The sequence below is a fragment of the Vanessa cardui genome, chromosome 14, assembly GCF_905220365.1.
Source record: "Vanessa cardui chromosome 14, ilVanCard2.1, whole genome shotgun sequence".
NCBI classification, from domain to species: Eukaryota; Metazoa; Arthropoda; class Insecta; order Lepidoptera; family Nymphalidae; genus Vanessa; species Vanessa cardui.
The window spans coordinates 12413013-12437114 of NC_061136.1; the positions used below are offsets into that span (position 1 = coordinate 12413013).

General features: G+C 33.3%; 2 protein-coding genes across 2 annotated transcripts in view; both read left to right on the forward strand.

Annotated features, from left to right (window-relative positions):
- Positions 1-205: 205 nt before the first annotated feature.
- Positions 206-24102, forward strand: part of LOC124535282 (neuropeptide CCHamide-1) — a 47541-nt gene continuing 23644 nt past the window's right edge. Inside the window, exons 1-2 of the mRNA XM_047111444.1 lie at positions 206-258; positions 21932-22038. Coding sequence (XP_046967400.1) covers positions 21948-22038 — 91 coding nt within the window. The 5' untranslated portion in view covers positions 206-258; positions 21932-21947. The remainder of the gene's footprint in view (positions 259-21931; positions 22039-24102) is intronic.
- On the forward strand, positions 13950-15680 carry LOC124535430. Its single transcript, XM_047111642.1, has one exon. It carries the CDS (start codon positions 13950-13952, stop codon positions 15678-15680), a length of 1731 nt encoding a protein of 576 aa, XP_046967598.1.

The following is a 24102-nucleotide window of genomic DNA, read 5'->3' on the forward strand; positions in this document are numbered from 1 at the left end:
TTTGATAATAAACTATGCAGTCTTGAAAAAGTCCCACACAAAAGTCGGATGTAAGTTAGATGAACACTGTCGACTTTCACAGGATGTCCGAGTATTTCTATAATTCTGTGGACATATTTATAGCTAATTCACATATATAAGTCGTTAGTGCGTGGTCAACCTAACGCTTTGACGCGTATATAAGGCGGGAAATGGCTCCGGTCTAAGTAGATACCTGTGTGCCGTTGACGGTGGTGGCCGGATAGCAAAAAAATTGACGTGAGTTCATAATTTCGATATTTATATTATATGTCATTTAATTTTAACCATTATATTAAACGATATTTTTTTATATAAATTGTTTTATACAATTTTTTACAAAGTTTTTATGTCGCTAATTATATATGTAAATTTTGTTATATATATGCTCTAAAGATATTATAAATTATGTATGAACATTCAAAACGGACATATATTTATATTCACTAAGGGTGGGAAACTGAAAGAGTTGTCGCATAAATTCGAAAAATGTTAATTATCCTACATATATATGTATGTGTAGAATTATGTTGACAGCCCTATTAAAAAAAAATTGAGATATTTATGAAACATAAATTAACAACTTGGAAAACATTCCAAAATTTATTTTTGACATTATATTTATTTCAAATTTAGAACAATATTTATTTATAGAATAATAAAAAAAAAAAAACATTTCAATGTATTTCATTATTTTAAATTACTATCTGAAATCTTTAAAATTATATGTTTTGTTGAAGTAATTGAGTTTTTAATTATTAGTGACCCATTTAACAATGGTATTAAATTTAAAATTAAAACTGTTTCAATAAATATTGCGAACATTTTTTATAATATATTCAATAATATTTCTACTAACTAAAAAACTTTATAAGTATATTACACGTTAATTAATACTCAAAACTGTTGAAGAAAAAGAACATCGTGAAATAAGATACAGCCTTTAAAAGCTTTTGTTTAAATTCACGTCAACATATGCCGATCAAGTCTTGTACTTAACGGAATTTTAAATTCAACCGATGATTTGAACCACTATTAATACCAATTCAATTTTGTGTGTGTACTAGGTTTCATAAAATGTATGGTAAATAGAAGCCTATATTTCTACTATGTAGGTAAATTTTAATTTTTTATTAGGAACATGTTCGTAATTTATTAAACTTGAGTTGATTTTTTTTAGTTCCAAAAGTACTTAAAGTCTTGTTAATAGTTTTTTTTTTATTAATATATCTTCTTATTTACTTTTTGGATATTAAATCTGGTAATTTAACTGCACGTTTAAACAACAGTTCAACAGTTACAGGAAAAAGTTACGAATCCTCCAACATTTATAAGAATATATTGGCTTTAATTTGAATAAAAAAATATTCACGAAACATACCTAAAGAGTAAGAATAAAAAAAAATCAGTGACGTCGAATAACAAACAAAATTATTAAAATTAATATCTTTTACTTTTTTGAAATAGGCTTAAGTACCAACGACTAAGTTCTGCTGTTTACCCTTTCAGTTCTGCTCACTACTACGTACGAAAGTATAATTTATGTTTAAACATATTGCAAGGCGGTGACGAATATATCAAACTCTGACTCCGCAAAGTCAATAAATCCTTCTTGGGCAAGGTATCCGTTTCTATACTAAAATTGCGCAGAAATATTTAAATTTGCCGTTTCGTAAATTCAAATTGTTTCTAAAAAATACATTGGAAAAAATAGCATAGTATTCGATACAAGATCTTATAGATGATAAAAAAATGTGGAGTTAATACCTGTTGACTTCCAAGCAGGATATATCATCTAAATAATCGTATTAACTAATATGACTTTGTATTTTTTAAATGTTGAAACAGAGTAACTACTGATTTTCTCGCCGGTTCTTCTCGGTAGAATCTACTTTCCGAACCGGTGGTAGCTTCACTTAATTGTAAAATGACGATTCAAAAGTGCTTGTAAAAGTCTACTTGAATAAAGTTTATTTTGATTTGATTTGATTTGAGTTGTCGATTTACTAGTTCTTCTAAGATTCTAAACGAGCGATTCTGATATTCCGATTTCATAATACCGATAAGGCGATTTAAAAATATAATATGGCGGAAAATTAATTTCCAAATATGCTCACATTCGCAAATACAAAGAGCTAATGTCGAAACGAGATGAATGATGCTGTCGAGTGATCTATGATCATACGGGTACTTTAAATTATTGGCAATAAAAATATTACTTTTTTATTACAAAAATGTTTCATATTATTTCTCAGAATACAAGCTATTTAGGTTCGTTGTAAAATGTTATATGTAATACAATCTATTAAATATAATATAAGGAGGCAACAATTGAACAACTCAAAAATAAAACCCCATACTCTCCACTCTTTTTGTGACTATACTAACTATTAGTACACGAAATCAAGATAGTTGGTGTATCATGATAAATATAATTAACTGAACGAACAGACCATATTCTATTTTATATTTGTTCGAAAAACATTTCCTTCCATTTCCAAGTGTTAAACCATTTTTGAGTTATCACGTTTTTCAAAATTTGTCAAAAATGCAACTTCCAAAATTTATTTAAAAAAAAGTATCAATTAAAATCAATTTTTTTCTTCTGGAATTCTAAAAAAACAGTGGTAAAAGGCTAATATATCTATATATATTAGCTCTTTACCAGTGTTGTAGTAACCACAGAGGTAGGGCTCTATTATTTTGATATATCTATATTTTTTTCATTTATCTTTCAGAATTGGTAGCAACAAAATTGTTGTGTTAAATAAGCCGTATACTTTGGAATTTTTCTTTTTTTTCTGACCATCTTGTTTTCGCAAAAATATATTATATACATGAAGCCTTTATACCGTTATATATAAAAGTCAATTGGGTGAAGCGCACGCTAGTAAAGCTCGTAGTCGACGCGATGCAGATCTTCAACAATCATTGTGATATTACAGCCAATTTACACAAAACAGACCACAAGAATATTATGTATTGCTGTTTGGCCCTAGAATATTTGGTGGTATCACTTTGCTTGCTCAAAGTCCTATGAATTCCATCCAGTCCTGTTATTAATGAGTTATAGGCTAATTTCACTCCAAATCCAACGTCAGAAGCACCAAGCTACAAATATATGCTGCATAGCTTTATATCAAACGAAACAAACCCCAGATTCCAAATATAAATAATTTAAATAAATATTATATTTCTTATGTTTACTTGAATTTAAGCTCTTAAATTCGAATTTCAAAAATCTTTACAGATATGATATAAATGTTATTTTAATTAAATATGTTAGGTTACATGTTAGGTAATCATTACAATACACTAACTGTAACAATTACAGTTAATAACACATAAAAGTAGAACGCCTGTTTTTGTTTTGATTCGGGACATTTTTATCTCTCACCTGGGAACAATTTAATTTTCCGTGTAAAGGGTATTTTATACGTTGCTATGCGTTTTGTGTCGATAAAAAATACCTTTGCTTTTTTTATTTGGACCAATCGTTTGATATACATAACAAACAACAAGAATAAATAGAAATATCTTAAGAATTCATCGTTGAACCTTTTTTTTATAATATAGGTAGGCGGATGAGCACATAGACTTAATGGTAAGTGGTCGCCACCGCTACACAAGACAATGTTGCTGTAAGAAATATTGTATATATTTTTTTCTTTATATGTGTGTATGTCAATAAATGTTTTTTTTTTTTTTAAATATTAACTAGTCAACATTGCCATTGCCCAACCAACCTAGCGTGATAAGTTCGTTGCAGCTGTAGTTACACTCACCTTACAAAACGGAACACAACAAAATTGAGTACTGTTGTTTGAGGGTAGAATATATAGTAAGTGGTAGTACATACACACATTGACTGTACACGATTGACTAAGTTACACCCTACATATTACTTGTACATATATTCTCCTACCGACGACATAGTAGCACAAAAGCTGTCCAATATATAAATAACAAGTTATAGTAGAATCTACGACATGAACAATATCTTCTTTGTTAAACACCAGTACTCAGTATTGTTTTGTTCCGATTTGAAGGGTGAGTGAGCCAGTGTAACTACAGGCACAAGGGACATAACATCTTAGATCCCAAGGTTGGTGGCATATTGACGATGTGAGGAATAGTTAATGTTTCTTACATCGTCATTGTCTATGTGTGATGATGACCACTTACCATCAGGTGGCCCATATGCTCGTCCGCAAACCTATACCATAAAAAAATCGAAAGCGCAGAAAGTTGCAGGCACAGCTAGTTAATTATATATGTAGATATTTTAAACCTGCAATCGTATCTTATTCAACGCCTACAGCTTACCTGATTCATGAAATTTGGCTCGCTATTAACATGTGACGCCGAAAGGATTAGCTACCGTTAATCCAGATTTAATATTTACTAAAAACCACAAATAAACATAGGTTTGACGACCTCCGTGTTCGAGTAGTGTGTAAACCTGTTTTCATAGGTACGCCATTCCGAGATCCCGGGTTCGATTCCCGGCCGAGTCGATGTAGATATTTTATAAGTTTACTATGTTGTCTTTGGTCTGGGTGTTTGTGGTAGCGTCAACACAAGTGCTTTAGCTACTTACATTGTGATCAGAGTAATGTATGTGATATTGACCAATATTTATTTATTTAATCGTTATTTAAACATACGTGGCCAGTATCTAATCATTACATAGTATAAAACAAAGTCGCTTACCGCTGTCTGTCCCTATGCATGTTTAGATCATTAAAATTACACAGCGGATTTTGATGCGGTTTTCTAATGGACAGAGTGCTTCGAGAGGAAGATTTTTGTATATAATACATGAACAATATAGTAAAAAAACACTGATTATTTTAGAAGTTTCTAATGTGATGTCGTAAATAAACAAATTCAGTAGTAGGTTCATGTAACATGTATCAATATTGCATATGTGCGAAGCCGGGTCGGGTCACTAGTAATATTATAATTCGCTAGAGTGTTTGTTGATTGCAAATTCGAAATTTTTGTATAACTTTGAAAGTTTCTTACCTATAATTTCTGATAGACTTATTTAAATCTGATTTGCTAATCCAACTATGCACTCAATGCTCATTGGTCGTCCATTCCAGTCAGAGACATTTTGACCAATTACAATACAGATGTTACAATAAAGTAATACGACTTTGATTCGCTGTTAAGTAACTTAAGTTTATTTATCCAGAAAGTCGTAACAACATTTAGTAAAATTATTTTTATTAATAAAAATTATACTAAGAAAATCTACATAATATAAATACTTTTAATGTAAATTATTAATATTTTAATATACATTTTTGTATTGTTATATACCTATCTTAGTTCTGAGTTATCGGATTACTGCCATCACTTAGATGGCTAAGTAATTACAATCACTTTAAAATATAATACATAATTTCAAAGGTCGCCAAGCATATATATAAGCTGTGTGGTTTTAAAATCATTATTTATCATTTCATTGACTTCATCCCATTTTGGTCCACGAAGAAGGTGCTTGAGAAAAACATTTTACATATTTTTTTTTTTCAAATAGAATATTAGCAATGCTCATTATATGGAATTCCAAAATTAATAATTTACCCCTGTAATTAAGCTGAAAGCTTATGAGTGGGGACGACAATAGCCTATAACCTATAGCCTATCACAATCAAACTTGCGACTTTTTACGTCGCTTGCCCTTGAAATATATTAAGGCTATTAAACCTTAAACATGTAATCCTTTCTTCTGTTCATCCTTCCTTGAGAATTTCGTTGGGTTAAGACTCGCTGGCTGTACTCATTTGCACTAGTAACATTTTTATATAGTGCAACCAAATCAATCAAATACATCAAAGCTACCAACCTAGCAAGTCTAAGCTCATCGTAGTCATAGTAAATTATCGCTCAAGAATCGCTTAGGATGAACAATAAAAATAAAAGTAAACCTCAAAAGGTATTTTTATGACTGATTATTTTGTGAATAGTGTTGTTTTACATGTAACGTATTCCGCGATCATATCAATCAATCAATCAAACCAATTTTATTCAAGCCAACTATACAATGAAGCGTTTTTGAATCGTTAATAATTAAATACTATCACTATTTCGGAAAGCAGCTTCTATCGAGAAGAAACATATAAGTATTGCCTGAAATTTTCATACATTTTATTGGCATGTCTAGAGACTTGAGAGATTAGATATATGGAGCCCTGTAAGCTAACCACTATGCCAACAGTCATTATATGTATTACATGTATATAGTATGTTGTCAACATGTATTGTTCAGCATTCAGAAGCGGTCGTAATCGACTGCAAGCCGCTTTATCTTTATGATGTATGCTTTAAGAGATAACGCGTTTCTAAACACAACAGTCATTCACGAAGACAGTTATATTTCACCGGTTCATAAATTCTGTTTGAAAAAATGCCGGTAAATATGATATTTTCGCTAATTGAGGAAACATTTTTCGGTACGGAAAATGTCACTTCAACTGACGAGATATCGTTAAATCTAACTACCAAAGTTAGTAAATTGGTAATAGTTATTATGAAACATTCATGATTTTTGTGTTGCCTATTCAAATTATTATCAAAAAACATTATACCTTAGAATTTATTTATTTATTTATGGTATAGTCTGCGTGGACGAGCATATGGGCCACCTGATGGTAAATGGTCACCATCACCCATAGACAATGACACTGCAAGAAATATTAACTATTCCTTACATCGTCAATATGTCACCAACCTTGGGAACTAAGATATCATGTCCCTTGTGCCTGTAGTTACACTGGATCACTCACCCTTCAAACCGGAACACAAAAATACTGAGTACTGTTGTTTGGCGGTAGTATTCTACCGCCAAACAACTGATGATTGGGTGATACCTACTCAGACGGGTTTGCACCTTGAAAAGGAACACACTTTTTTCGTAGATCGTTAAACTTCCGGTTCAGAAATAATAACAATAAGGATTTCCCAATAATCAGATATAAATGCATAAATATATAATATATATTTATGCATTTATATCTGATTATTATGTATACAAATGTAATATGTAGGGAGATTTAGTAATAATTTTCTAAATTATACGGAACCGAACGTAAAATAGATACATTGTAATTTTATTCACATAATCATTACGTTACCGTTGCATAAAAGGGATAGAAAGAAAAAAAAAAGATAAAAAATACGCATTATCTTTTCATAAATCTCACGAGATGTCTGTTGATGGCAAAAGACATGCAAATCCATTGTTCAGATAAATGCAGCCTTCATGCTGTCTGAGGCAAAAAATGTGTCCGCTTATAGCTGAAAGAACATCTCTTTTGCATACTATATATGCGCGTGTTTTAGTTTTAAAAGTAAAAAATACAATAAAACATATCTTCATTGAAATGAAGAAAGGCTTAAGCGCCTAAATGGTACTTTTGGGAAATGAGTTTTAATTTAAGTCAGTAAACCTCATTTTCTAATCCCCCTTTCAATTGACGATATATATTTCCCACTACGAGGTAAGTTTCGTTGAAATGAATTGTAATATTATCAACCTTAACATGTTACTTTCATATTTTGTCCTTTGGAAGACAAACTTTTGGAGCTGTACCATCACGCTTCTTCAATGTAGGCTGGTGGATTGTGAAAATTGTAATTCCGAGCTTATTCCACCACGTCAAATTATGGCACAACCACAAGTGGTCGGTCGTTTCATAAATTCCCTACAGCATATTCAGGTTTCCAAAAAATGTTGCCATCATAAATACGCAAACCAAATACATATTAATTTTATAAATGTTTTAGTAGGAATCCAAGGTGATTATTGATTTTTGTATTATTATTGCCTTAGCATTAATATTATCACTAATAAAAGGGAGATTACTGAAATTATCCTCGAAAGAGTGAGTCGACGCGAGGGCTTAGTATGGTGACTCCTACGAGAATACATCTCGGCTTAGAATGATTTGTTATTCGTTAATGATTTGTTATCCTATATCCGCATAAAACCTACGAATCGAAGGTAGTTAACTATCTAACTCTACTCGAGCCGAGATGGCCCAGTGGTTAAAACGCTACATGCGTTCTAACCACTAGGCCATCTCGATAGTGGTAATACTAGGAACATCCGCGCAATTCGCAACAACATTTTGCTTCGTGACAACATTGACGACCTCTTAGTCTAGTAGTTACGCTAGTATATCATTGGTATACTACACCGAAGTCACGAATTTGATTCCCGGCCGAGTCGATGTAGAAAAGTTAGTTCTCTACGTTGTTTTGAGTCTGACTGTTTGTGGTACCGTCGTTACTTCTTGTTTTCCATAAAACGCTTTAGCTACTTACATTGGGATCGGAGCAATATATGTAATGCTGTCCAATATTTATTTATTAATTTCTAGACTTTTACTTGAAATTAATCCTATTCTTTAATTGCATTTTTCTATGACTTCAAACTCTGTGTGTAACAGTGGACTAATAGAGGGCGATGTTGGTGATGACGGTAATTAAAATTTGCACTAATTTAATATTATGCCTTCGTTTTTATTCTAAAAATGTTGTACTATAGAATAAATCCTAAATGTAAATCAAAATGGACCGCCATTTAAATATTTAGAACTAAAATTAGCACGCATTTAGCTTTGTTATAACTCTTGAATTTCAATGAAGTAGTAACGGACGTTGAGATGTAATCTAATAACTTTGAGTTAGCATATGATAGACTAAAATCAGACCCAGTTAAAATTGAATTAAGGGGATGCGTTATTTGGATGCGAGTATTGTTTACATATCTTTAGTGTTATTATAGGTAATATAGCTTATCAATTTTTGATACTCTACCATATTTTTCTCCTAAGTCTTTTGAGTCTAGCGATGAGTTCTGTATATTGAGAACCATATATGTATGTCCGGAAAACTCACTTATTTTAAATGGTATATCATTATCATTACATAGTGTAAAATAAAGTCGCCCTCCCACTGTCTGTACGACATATCTGACGAGCATATGGGCCACCTGATGGTAAGTGGTCACCATCACCCATAAACAATGACGCTGTAAGAAATATTAACTATTCCTTACATCGTCAATGTGCCACCAACCTTGGGAACTAAGATGCTATGCTTGTGCCTGTAGTTACACTGGCTCAGTCACCCTTCAAACCGAAACACAACAATACTGAGTAATGTTGTTTAGCGGTAGAATATCTGATGAGTGGTTAGTACCTACCCAGGCGGGCTATGTATGTTTGGATCTTTAAAATTACGCATTGGATTTTAATGCGTTTTTTTTAATAGATCGAGTGCTTCGAGAGGGAGGTTTTGGTAATGTTTGGACAATATACTAAAAATGTTTAGTATCAGCATTCGCTAGTTAATAATAATATTTCTTAAATTAATGTGCATTATCATTGGATCTGGATATATCTTACATGTTAATGTGTTCCGGTAACCAAAGATAGCATTTAATAATATGCGCCTTAATCAAATGTGGGGAATTATCATATTCGATATTATATCTCAGATTATAATAGCGTGGATTACATAACCTAATTTAAAAGTAACATAATGTTAATATTATCATTACAAATTAACACGTATGACTCACGCTTTAGGGTTGTTTAAGTCTAGGGAATCTGATATTTTGCACCTTCGGATAAAATAAGTTTCGTATGTAAATATATCATTAATTTTTTTTTGTTTTAACGTAAATATTTTCCTAAATAGCGCAGTGTCTAAGTATTGATATTGCGTAGATGCTTACATAATATTATTTTTCTATATTTACTATATTTGTTAAAAGATGTTCTTTATTAAGTAAGAACTAACGTAAATATACAAATGATTTATATGGAGCTATTTTTTTATACACGCTACTGTAAAAATAATTCTATTAATTTGGAAAATTGTACTGAGTCCCTTAATATATCTGTGTTAAATTCTGTCAAATAACTTAGCCATGCTTATCATTAGAATGACATTTTCAATTATGTCAAACCCATTAGTAACCCTATTGATAATTTGTTAACAGAAAATATAAAAAAAAATTGTGCGGCTCGACCACACCGAAAAATGTTATGACCTGTGACATAAACATAAATTAACATCATGTTATTGATTAGTAACATCATGAAATTGACTTTATAAAGTCTATGTATTAATACATTATACGACATATTATTATTATTTAATAAAAATAAAATAAAAATTACAATTGAACACTTTAATCAGTTGGTCAGATTTCAACCCCAAATCCTAAACTTTTATTAAGACTAAATAATAACAATATAAATTACAGTAATATATACAATAGAAAAATCACATAGAGTATAATAACAATAAAAAAAATTGCATTTCAATAATTACTTAGAAAATGTAATATAGTAGAACTCTTTCCTTATATTTCAGAACATTGTTACTTACATTTTATCAAAACAAAGTATACAATTTCAATGAATAAATTATAAGTTACTTGTTTATGTGCGTGTTATAACAATAGCAACCCACACAGACGTAAAATACGACGTTAAACTATTCGTTTTATTACTTAGTTGTATTTATTACTGGAGTTTGAAAGTAGGGATAAGAGTTTCGATTTAAACTATTAACTGTCAAGTTTTTTTTTAATGTATAAACGTATTTTTAATCTGTATTGCTTTTAATTTCTCCTTCGACTATTTTATAAATAAACATAAGACGGTTTTTTGTCCCTTGGTTGGTTTATGGGACAAAAAACGCATATTTTGAAGAGCCGTAAATGTGCAGAAGAATAAAGAGGCCTTTTCATTGCAATTCACTAAATTGTTATGATGTAATTAATAATTTTAAAGAACGAAATTCTTACTGGCCGGTTAGAGAGCGGTGCTACGTCTGGATAAAAAAATGTGAAACGTAAACAAAAATAAAATAAATCGATATCGATAAAAACTCCAAATGTAACGGAACAAATGTATAAAATTTGTCATTAAAAATATTTAAATAACGTATCATAATTTGTCTGATTATTTAAATAACAAATGCCCATATGAAAAACGAATCAAATAAATATAACTTTCGTATAACTTTTGAATTTTATGATGCATTTATATCATATATTTATGGAATGTATTTATATATATATCTTCCAAAGCACAGCAATTGCAATTTATGACATGATTGTTATAATGATGTCATCGTCGCCCATTGGACTTTGATAATATCATTACCGGTGAAATATTCCTATATCGCTCTATAAAGGTCATATGTATAGTACGCCGTCCATCAGTGATAATAACGATTCACATACAACGAGTCCCACTAGACACCGACAAGCACAAATATAATTTCCTACCATCAAAGTATTAATTATTAGTAGTCGCCCGCGGCTTTGCACGCGTTTTAGGGTGTTGGATGTTGGAGTTTGAGTTGGCTTCATACCAAATTTCATCGAATTTAGTTCAGCGCTTTGGTCGTGAAAGAGCGACTGACAGATAGAGTTACTTTCACACATATAATATTAATATAGATTTATATTTTTTTCTATTATTTAAATATATTTGATTTCACTTGAAAATCTAGATCACTCTTAATGGTCACATCAAATTTGGTCAAGCCATTTTCAAACAATCCAAAGTGTTATGGTTATATACATACGCGACGAACATATAAGCTTCTTTTTAAGTGGTTAACAAAGTAACAGTACTGGTTTTCTTAAGCTCTTTAGATTTCACTAACAGCCATTCGTGTATGTAATATCTTACTCGTCACTTATCCTGCTCTTAAACTGCAATACTATAGCTGTGTTCCGGATTGAAGGGAATGACACAGTGTAGCTAATAACATTACATCTTAGTTCCTAAGGTTGGTAGTGCATGTTTATATATTTGATACTAGCGACCCGCCCCGGCTTTATCAATGTTTCTTTACTAAATTGTCTGTGTATTATATACAAAAACTATCCTCTGGAATTACTCTCTAATCTATTAAAAAAAATCGCATCAAAATACGTTGAGTAACTTTAAAGATCTAAGCAGACATACGGACAGACAGTGGTAAGCGGCTTTGTTTTATAGTGTGTAATGATACTGTCAATGTATTTTTAATATCGTTCACGATCAGGTGGTCCATTCGATAAGACTGATCTACCTTTATAAAATAAAATAAAAAACATATGTGTATATTCGATGCATGCATGTTTCTTCACTACATTGTTTTTCGCGATAAAAACAAATGAAGCGCATGAAACTGCACCGTCAGTTCATTCAGGAAGATCTGAATCTTCTATTGATGTGCCTTCCGGAAAACATACAGCATTGCTGTGAAGAAGCAGTCGTATACTTACTTTAATCTGTGGTCGATTGTTACCTTTCTCAACTTAGTTCACCTGAATGACACCAGGTGGCGTTAGTTAACCAGCAAGTGCGCGGGAACTGGCGCCATGTTCCCTCATAGCGTTGTGTACTTTCGCCAAGTTGGTCGAAATTCATAAAAAATAATTTTAAAGTGATTCAGTTACTTATAATATTCATGTTTTCTGTGAATTTTTATAAATAAAAATAATTAGTCAAGTGTTTTCAAAATCGTAATATATTGTATATTTTCGAACTTTGAATTGATTACGTTTCAAATTATGGATCGTATTCCGAATAAAACCGCGGAAGTTAGTGAGTCACATGTGCCTATACCGGACGGAGTTTCTAATGAAAAAGATCAATGCTGCCAGGATGACGATACCTCGAATTCAAGCAGCTCAAGCGACGATGTCGAAAGTGAGGGTACGCCTAGTAAGAAACGTCGGCGGGACTCCCAGGTAACGGTCGATCCAAGAATCGACGCGTTATATGACCAGGTCAGTTTTCTCACAAATTTTATAATGCATCAACAATGTGGGACTGATAGCAACAAATCCGGCAGTCACGTGATCTCAGACCAAGTAAAAAATGCTAATTCTTTTTTAACCAACCCATCAATGTCAACGAAAACTCTAGAACTAGGAAATTATAAGACTGAGTTTGACGAGAAAAAATGTATGAAACCCGCCGACGGGAATAGGTTAAAACAACTTAAAGAGTTACATCATTTTAACACACCCTTATGGCAACACGTGCGCTATAATAAAGCATTAGCTGAAGTTACTGCATCTCCGGGATTTTGCAACCTTAAAATCAATGATGAATTATGCTGCCTCAATAAAGGCAGAGACTTTTTAGCCCCTACCGAACTATTTGTTGCGGGACTGACCAATGCCTTGTTATACCAAAAGGAGTTGTTGCAATCAGGCTTACAAGATATACTAGACTGGGCTGTTAAAAATCCAAGCGAGCTAAACAGCGACAACTTATTTAATAAAATGAGCGCTACGTTTGGTGAGTCTTCCGCCTCCTATAAAAATTCGGAGCGCACACTACAAATCGTTTGTGGCAAGCGAGCGGAATGTATAGAGGTTAGACGTTCACGACTCATATCAGAAATACCTAATAAAAGTGTACAAACTGCTCTTTATAATATTCCACCTAGCGAAGAATCTCTTTTCGACAAAACAAAGCTACTATCGCTTATTCAGTCTCTCGGAGGCCCACAATACTGGTTGTCACAATCACAATCACAGACATACAAACCTAAAGATAAGTCTAGTTTGAAAAGAAAACATAATGAACCCTCAACATCTAGAAGCTATAATTCTACCAGGTCTAATTATTATCAAAGTTCAGATAAGAAACTACATAATAAGCAAACATACAAAAGCAAAACTGACAACAACAAGCAAACTAAAAATTTACCATTTCGTAACAAAGATAAGAAAAAATGACTGTCCTACACAAACATTCAAGGGGGGTCGCCTTGTACAGTTCCAAGACAAATGGCAGTCTTTGGAGGCAAACAAATTTATTATGATGACAATTACGGGATCCCGAATACCCTTATTCAGAAAACCTCCCCTTGTTTGGCCTACAAAAATTATAATGGACCGGTACGCAACCAAATCTTCCCTTGCCATGACTCAAGTAATTCTCGAACTAGTGGATCAAAATATTCTTCAAGAAGTCGGGGAGAAATCTCCGAGTTTCATCTCCAAACTTTTTCTCCGGAAGAAAAGGGATGGTTCTATGCGCCCCATATTCGATCTCCGAGAACTAAACAAATATGTAAAAACGAAACACTTTCATTTGATTTCCCATACAGATGTGCCAGATTTTCTCCAGCCAGGAGACTGGATGATAAAGATCGACATTTCGCAGGCTTATTTTCATGTCCCTATAGCAAAATCACACAGACGCTTCCTCAGAATCAGCTATCAGAACCGTATTTACGAGATGACGTGCCTGCCTTTCGGTCTAGCTTCTGCTCTGCACCTTTTCTCTTCCATTACATGCTGGGTCGCGGAGACCCTGCGTGCGAAAGATTGTCGAGTGCTAGTCTATCTAGACGACTTTCTTCTGGTGCACCAAGATCGAACCAAGTTAGGTCTTCAGGCTGCGGAAGCCGTAAGACACTTGGAACAGTTGGGTTGGAAAGTGAACTTTCAGAAATCGGTCCTAACTCCAACACAAGACTTGGAATATCTAGGGATACGTTGGCTAACGGACAAGAACAAGATGGTCTTACCAAACCAAAAAGTAAGCAGCATCAACAGCGCCCTAGAACACATTACAAAAAAGCAACACATGAGTTTACGACAATTACAAACAATTTTGGGGCAGCTGAACTTTGCCAGTTTTGTCATCCCACGGGGCAGACTACACTGTCGCAATTCCCAAATCTTCTTGCGACGCTTCGACAAGAGACTACCACGTCAAGTACATCGTATCCCTCAGAATGTTTACCGAGAGATGATGTGGTGGCGCGGAGCCACTCATCACTCGTTACCGATACACAAAAAACCGGCTACCCATTTCCTGGCAACGGATGCTTCAGATGTGGGTTGGGGTGCTCAACTGGATGGGAAAATTATGTCAGGAAGCTGGTCACTCTACCAAAAGAGGTGGCACAGCAACAAAAAAGAATTATTCGCCGTTTTCGCTGCTATCAAAATGAACTTAAAAGCATTAGAAAAATCACATGTACTCATTCAGTCAGACAATCGAACATTGATAGCATATATCCGAAAAGAAGGCGGAACCAAGTCCGTAGCGTTGTTGGAACTGACGTTCAAACTTCTCCAACTGGCGGACAAATTCGAAATAACGCTGTCAGCATATTACCTCCCGGGGAGGTACAATATAATTGCGGACAGGTTATCAAGAGGAAAGAACCCGGCGGAATGGCACCTGATACACATTGCAACAGAGGAAATCTTCCAAAAATGGGGGCATCCCGAAATAGATCTGTTCGCGTCAAAAAATACAGCTGTTGTACGAAACTACGTATCGATAGACTGCAAAGATCGATCGGCATGTTATACAGACGCCTTCAGCAGACCTTGGAATTACCGGATCGCCTGGGTTTTTCCGCCTCCCAGCCTATTACCCAGGGTCTTAACACATCTGAACAACGCCAAGGGGACTTATCTTGTAGTGGCCCCAGACTGGCCTCAGGTGTTCTGGCTACAGGACCTGAAATCGAGGGCTCTAGAACCACCACACGAGCTACAGAATCTCTCGGAAGTGCTTATAGATGTGACGACGTCGCAACCTCCTCCACTAGTGCAGAGATTAGCACTGAAAGTCTGGAAAATTGGGGGTGGGGCGAACTAATAAAAAACTGGGCTGTAGAAGAAAAAGAATTGTTAAGAAAGAGTTGGCGACAATCAACACTTACCACCTATTTTCCTGCTATAAAGAGATGGTTAACTTGGTGCGCTAGTTCACGCGTGAACCCAAAAACTCCCCAGTCTACCGATATAGCTAGATTTCTAATACACCTTTTTCTAAAAGAAAATTTAGCTTACAGCACCATCCTGGTGCACAAATCAGCAATTATGACATTTTGTGGGCCCCATGTTGAACAACCAACATTTTCCGATTTTTTTATCAAACGTGTCCTTAAAGCGATTGGAACTGTTAAACCTAAAGCCATAAAGAGAACTTTTACATGGGATCCTCGAATTGTTCTAAATTGGCTGTCAGCTAACCCCTCTAAGAACACCTTATTCGACTTGTCACGAAGGACAGCAGCAGTTCTATTGCTAGCCTCGGGACGAAGAATCCACGATCTAACTCTTTTAAAAATTTCTACAGAGAGTTTCCAGGATAATGGAAATAGCATCATTTTAATACCGGCCTTTGGGTCTAAAACGGACACTCACAGTTATCGCCAATCTGCATGGAAACTCTCTAAACATGATGACCAAAATATATGTCCCGTCACCTTAGTTAAAGCACTTATAAAAAGTTCACAAACTAGGCGGTTAAGGCTGCCTCTCGAACTGTAATCGGAAATTGGGTGCGTACAGTTCTTCAGGACAGTGGTATTAGGGCACCTCCGGGAAGCTGTAGGTCAGCGGTAGCTTCCTTAGGGTGGTTAGATAACCAATCGATTGATGAGATATTGTCACGTGGAAACTGGAGATCATCCAGTACATTCTTTAACCATTACTGTCGTATAATAGAATCTAAAGTTAATAATAACTCTTTTTTCAAAACATTTAGAGCCAATTGATTTTTTATTTATAATATATTATATAAAAAATACTTATAAACAATTGATAATAATTTTAATGAGTAATATTTGTTAGCACAATAAGTATTGGAAAGAAAACAATATTTTATTTTTGTATCAATTTAATTATTAATTGTCAAGTCTCTGATCTCAATTAATTCTCTATAATTTTGCTAAAGTTATGATAGTAAATGGAACAATGTAATAATATAATATATTTTGTACTTTCAAAAAAATTTAAAGTCATTAAAATGTATCGTTACATTTCAGTTGTTTTTAATTTATTCATATCGTTAGCTATCAATTTCATCATAGCGTTGTGCTTATAAACAATACATATTTCACCAGCAGATAACAAACACGTCTTCACAGCAATGCTGTATGTTTTCCGGAAGGCACATCAATATAACGGTTTTACATAACAATAAAACCGATATTATGTGCCGAGAGGAAAACATACAGCATTGCAGAAAGTACTTCCTGGTGAAGACTATGAGGGAACATGGCGCCAGTTCCCGCGCACTTGCTGGTTAACTAACGCCACCTGGTGTCATTCAGGTGAACTAAGTTGAGAAAGGTAACAATCGACCACAGATTAAAGTAAGTATACGACTGCTTCTTCACAGCAATGCTGTATGTTTTCCTCTCGGCACATAATATCGGTTTTATTGTTATGTAAAACCGTTATATTAAAACCTTCTCGTACTAACCAGTCAATAAAAAAATTAAAAATATATTAAATTTGTTTCATAACAATATCAGATCTGACTAATCAATTAATTAGAGCCTTAAATAATCTAAATTAGTGTTTGTAAATATAATTAAGTAATTAAAACTAAACAATTTAATAACTAGTTCTAATTATTTGTTCGTGGTTTAAATGTATTCAAATGTTGGAACAATTTCACGTTCCAGTCATTTTATTTGACGAGTTTGTTAAAATGATAAATTATAAACTGCATTTGCTTAAAATATAATATTTTATGTTAATTGTATTTCAAAATGTATTAACGATTTGAATTTTTTTAACCACAACTAATATACATAAACGATTAATGTGATCAGTAGTTCGGAGGAAACGATTTATTTATGTAAAGATGTGTTATCGAAATAGAAGACTCTTAAATTGACTTTATTAATAATAAAAAGAATTTAAAATATTATTAAAGTTATTAATTTCGGTATATTTACTTTTTTAGAAGTGTCCATATCGGACTACCTCCATTCTGGACACTTATAACATTATCGACATCTACCCGCAAACTTCAGTCTCGTGAACAAGACATTCGTAGATAATGACGAAATACCGAACTCCACCGAACATAAATAAAAACATGGTTAATATCCCGAAATTAATAACTTTATTAATAAAAATAACCATGTTAATTTAAAATATATTACAATATACACATTAATAGTTGCTCGGGTTATATTTCAACCCTATACTCCTACTGCTATACTCAAAATAATAACAATATAAATTACTAAATGTCTGACTCTTTTACTACCAAACCCGTGAACCAAATTTGATAAAATTTGGTATGAAGCAAACTTGAACTCCAAGACAAGACATATGCTACTTTTTTGCCCAATACATGACAAAAAACACTGGCAAAGCCGCGGACGCCTACTAATACAAAATACAGTAATATATAAAATAAAAAATAGCATAATGCTATGTAGCAATAAAAATAAATTGCATTTGTAATATATGTATATTGAATAGGTACTCAGAAAGTGTGAATCAACTAATTAAAAAAAAGTTTGCATATTTATATGCGCGCGTGAGAAGTTCTACTTCTTAAACGTAATTAAAAAACTTTTCAATTGCACGGAAATAATAAATTAAAATATAAAAAATATATTTATTAATGAGTCGACATTATTCAGAGCTTAGAGGCAAGGTGTCCCAATGGATGGAATGCATGTATTTCAACTAATGATTGCAGCTTCAAACTCAGAGAAGCAACACTGAATTCATATGCATGATTTGTGTTTATAATTAATCTCGATCTCATTGATGAAGTAAAACTTCGCGAGGATACCTGCATGCATAAAATTCCAATGAAATGTGTATTAGAGTAGCTTGGTGCAATAAGATCAAGTGTTCTCTTAAAATGGAGAGTCGGCTTTCGCCCAATAGTCAGACGTGTACACGATGTCACGTTACCTATTAATAATAAAATTATTGTTATAATTATGATAAGTTGTACTTTCGCGCGATTTGAAACTGGAATTAGCGTTTTAACAAACAGTTGAGCTGAGATGCCCCAGTGGTTAGAACGCGTGCATCTTAACCGATGATTGCGGGTTCAAACCCAGGCAAGCACCACTGTATATATGCTTAATTGCGTTTATAATCATCTTATTCTAGGCGGCGATGGAAAACATCGTGAGGAAACCTGCATCTGTCTAATTTCATCGAAATACTGCCACATGTGCATTCCACCAACCCGCATTGGAACAGCGTGGTGGAATATGTTCCATTCCCTCTGCTTAATAGAAGAGGAGGCCTTATCCCAGCAGTGTTAAATTTACAGGCTGTTATTTTGAATCATGTTGTTTTCAAGTCACACCGTGCGCGTATCATAGAAATTTAATTCATCTTTTCATAGCACACTTAAAGAAATATGACTTAAAAATACCATATATATATATCCCAATATATATATACATATATATATATAACATATGTTGCACTTAGTTAGCACTTAGAGACCAATCAAATACTTACTGTACTTGAGACGCGGACAAAAATAAATGAGCACCAATATTAGGTTTACATGTAAGCTTAAATCTTAAAAATATTACACAATAAAATACTTAAATGGGATAATTTATAAAATTATTGTTAATAAACATTTATTACAACTGCATAGATCTAGAGAATACGGCGTGAGTCCCAGCTTAGACAGCAACTTAGATAAAAAGAATGTGTAAGTTGTAAAAAAAAAATGTCGCTTTAGCAGCAAGCGTAACTGACATAAGTCTTCTCTTTAACAAATAACCACAGACAGACACATCATCTTGATTCACAATGTTGTTAGCGCGTTGGTGATGCTGTGAATATTTTTTACACCATCAATGTCTATGAGAGGGGTTGATAATTTTATTCCTCCAAACCGTATAATAATTTTAAAAACAAGCGACAAAGTTTTACTTTAGCGCTTTAAAGAGCTTGGTTCGATAATTTATCCAAGCCGAACTTATCATAATATTTATCACAAATAAAGCGGGGATTTCCTGTTAAACAAATTCTCAGTAGCCGCTTGAAGTTTCGAAGTTGACGTTGCCGTGTAATCCCATACCGCGAAAAGTACGTTAAGCCTACAGTACTTCCGGTGTCGGAGCGCATTGGATTATGTGTGTGAGGGGATAGAAATACACGCACACTAATGCATTGCTATACTTCGTGATGACGTCACAAATCATCTCTTTAATAATCATATTTCGAAACATTACATTAGTTTCTTTTATGTTCACTTGTACAAAGTGTTTCAGTATATAAATAAAAATCTTTTAATCTGACTGTCTTGGCTCTGTATACGAATCGATATTAGTACTAGCTAAGTATTGGTTAGTCAGTACTAAGTAGAGACACTGGCTAACCATCCCGGCTTCATATGACATAAAACGACAACATATTTTCCTTATATCTATCACTATTCTTGCAAGAGAAACCTTCGTAGGTTTTACTATATGTAGTTAACCTTAGGTGTTCTTTTCAGCTAGCAGATAGCAGTGATTATAATTACGTTTAATCTACTTATAACCAATTAATCCGAGATTACAAATGTCATTAAACTGTACAATCAAATACCTCCACGAGTGGACACCGTAACCAGCCATTGGTTAAGCTAAAAAATATCATGAAATAAAATATCATGACGGACGAAACTACTTACTTGGTGGTAGGGCTTTGTGCAAGCCCGCCTGGGTAGGTACCACCCACTTATCAGATATTCTACCGCTAAACAATAGTACGCAGTACTGTTGTGTTCCGGTTTGAAGGGTGAGTGAGCCAGTGTAACTACAGGCACAAGGGACATAGCATCTTAGTTCCCAAGGTTGGTGACGTATTGACGATGTAAGGAATAGTTAATATTTCTTATAGCGTCATTGTCTATAGGTGATGGTGACCACTTACCATCAGGTGGCCCATATGCTCGTCCGCCAACCTATTCCATAAGGAAAAGAAAGAAAAACTACTACTAGTAATAATGAACCTACTAGTTAGTGGAAGAGTCTGGAAGAGTATATATATCTTTTGTGACTAATTAATTGTATGTTATTAAACCGCCCGATTAGTCTTATAATAAACGTTAAAGGTTACGTAAATTTTAAATCATTGTTATGAATAAAAATAATCCTCCTTAAAATATAATTGTTGAAATTCGTTTATTTATTGTTTCAATATAACTTCAGCTAAAATATCAAACTGATAACAAATCATTGTTTTTAAGAGATGTTTATTCAATAACATCGGGTTCGGCCATCCATTTTGACTTAATAATGAATGGAATTCTAATTGGACGGCTTTTATTGTAAAGATTTACTAAACTTCAAACTTCAAGACTATTGTTTATGTATTTTTAATATTATATTATAATATCTAGTTGAAATAGAATTCTAGATATAAATATAGACATAAATAAACTTAGTAAGAATTCTTTAGACGTTTTAGTTGTAAAAAATTAGTTGACAAATTGTCGTAAGTTTTGTTTTTTTTTTTTTTTTTTCTAAATTTTGTGTTTGAAAAAACAAATGCGTTGTATGCCTATAGACTAATATCTATTGGCATGCTAGTCATCCTTGATCGTTTACGCGGTAGCATGTAAAAAGAAAAGTATAAGTTACAAGTATGAAAGTAACACACATAAAATTATACTCGCTTTACTTGCCCGCTTCACTGGACATTAAACAAAAAAAAAGCATGATTTTAAAACAAAATAGCCTATAATCATTAACGAATGACTCTACAACGATCGGTTATACCAACACGTTTAGGAAGTTTCACGTGATTGAAACACAATAATTGAAACACAAACGTGATTTAAATAAATTAATAAAAAACATTATAATATAATGCATGCTTAATTGAAATATATATTTCGGGATGAAGAGTGAGTAAGCCAGTGTTATAACTGACTTAAGAGCTATTATAACTCAAATTTTCGCTGATCAATTGATGAATTGAAGATTAACAATAGGTAGGGAGAAGGATCATAAATAATATGATCCATTTTCCTATATGTCTGATAAAGAGAAATTAAAAAAGTTTATACCATTGCGATAGGAACTCCTTTAAACCGATTTCCGTTTTTTAATCTGTTATATTTGTTTACAGAAAGAAGAAATCCAAGATGATAAGCCAAGGTGTGTCAAGATCTAGCGCAACAGTAAGAGCCATTTTGGTGCTTTTCGTAATCGTCTGCCTCGTTAATTGCGCAACAGGTAAGAACAATTATCTACATCGCGATTAAAAGAGGTTTTATATTTTTTTTTATTTAAGAAGGGTCTTCCTAGACATTATTATGTTATGTAAACGTTGCATTTTGCATTTTTTAAAAATAATGTTACCAACATTACAACTTTCAACGCTGTCACTAAAATGAAACCAAAATTATAAAAACTCGAGGTCATCAAAATGTTTCACTATCCACCAATGACTTCATTATCAGATCAGCTGTTTGAAACAAAATTACTACACATACTACATCCGAATAACATATTGACAAAATCGATACGTCACATAGAGTAGGTTAAAATCGATTTTCTCGATTTATTTACTAACTAACATTGTTAATATTAAACTAGTGCAACTTTGAAACGTTAAAATCTGATAAGCTCTAATAAGTATTGTTAATGGTTGGGGTTTGTGTCCGTGGTGATACCACCCACTCATTAAATATTTTACCACCAAGCATTATAGTATTATTATGTTACACTTTGAAGGGTGAGTGAGCCAGTGTCACTACAGGCACGATGAACATTACATCTCGGTTCTCAAGATTGGCGACATATTGGTTATGTCTGAAATATATATTTATATACCACACCTATGTATATGGAAAGAAGTACCTCCTTACCATCAGATGGCCAACTTTTCCATCCGTATACCAATACTATAAATAATCACAAAATAAATTAAGTTTGCTCTTTACTAGACAAAGTCAACAACAACAACAGCCTGTAAATTCCCACTGCTGGGCTAAAGGCTTCCTCTCCCTTTGAGGAGAAGGTTTGGAACATATTCCACCACGCTGTTACAATGCGGGTTGGTGGAATACACATGTGGCAGAATTTCTATGAAATTTGTCACATGCAGGTTTCCTCACGATGCTTTCCTTCACCGCTTAGCACGAGATGAATTATAAAGACAAATTAAGCACATGAATCAGCGGTGCTTGCCTGGGTTTGAACCTGCAATCATCGGTTAAGATGCACGCGTTCTAACCACTGGGCCATCTCGGCTCATACAAAGTCTACTCAGACAAAGTCAGTTCAAGTAAAATTATATTTAGTAAATTAATGCTTTAACGTATTAAAGATAGCATTACATGCACTTTACTTAGTGGCTTGACAAGCCCATCTGAGTGATGTCATACACTCATCGTATTTTCTAACGCCGAAGAACAATAAGTATTCTCTTGATCTGATGTATAGGGAGAGAAATCATTGTTACCGCAGGTTAAATTGTATATAACAATAATTTTAAAAGCAATTAGCAAAAATACTATATAATATAGCTGAGAGGGTCCAGTGTTTAGAACGCGTGCATCTTAACCGATGATTGCAAGTTCAAACCCTAATAATCATCACTGAATTTTCATGTGCTAAATTCATGTGTTTATAATTCATCTCGAACTCAGTAGCAAATTAAAAAATCGTGAGGAAATCTGCATGTGTTTCAACTAATTCTGCCAAATGTGTACCCATCAACACGCATTTAAGCATCTAGGTAGAATATGCTCCAAACCTTTTCCAGGAGTAGGAAATTTACAGGATGTTGTATGTATGTATGTAATGTATTTCTGTATACTTCATAATAACAAAAAAAAACAGTTTAATATGTTGCTTACAAATGATGCATATATATTATAACAGCATTATATGAGCCCTTAATGCGTCTATTAAATTGACTCAATATTTATGCACGCTTGGGAATATTAAACTCATTTACTTATACAAAAATGTTCACACGAGCGAACAGCGTACGAGGTAGGATAAATTATTATTATTACTCGTAAGTTCTTAAGCATTTCATTTGCTAACTTAAATAAAACCATTTACATTAAACCCCTGCAAATATATTGTCAAATATTTAACTTAAAACGTATTAATGCAAGTATTGAAAAGAGGAAGACAGTTTTGTATAGTGTAGGTGTTTTCGCAATTTACTTCATTTATTAAAAAAAGGGTTTTTTACCTAATTACAGTTTTGGGTCAACAATACTAAAATAAATTCCGCAAGATTCACTACAACCTTTTCTCAGAAACTTTAAGAAGGAGAGTTTA

Bases quoted from the DNA above. Each gene is read 5' to 3' on its own strand.
- LOC124535430 (XM_047111642.1), top strand. From the start codon at position 13,950: ATGGACCGGTACGCAACCAAATCTTCCCTTGCCATGACTCAAGTAATT.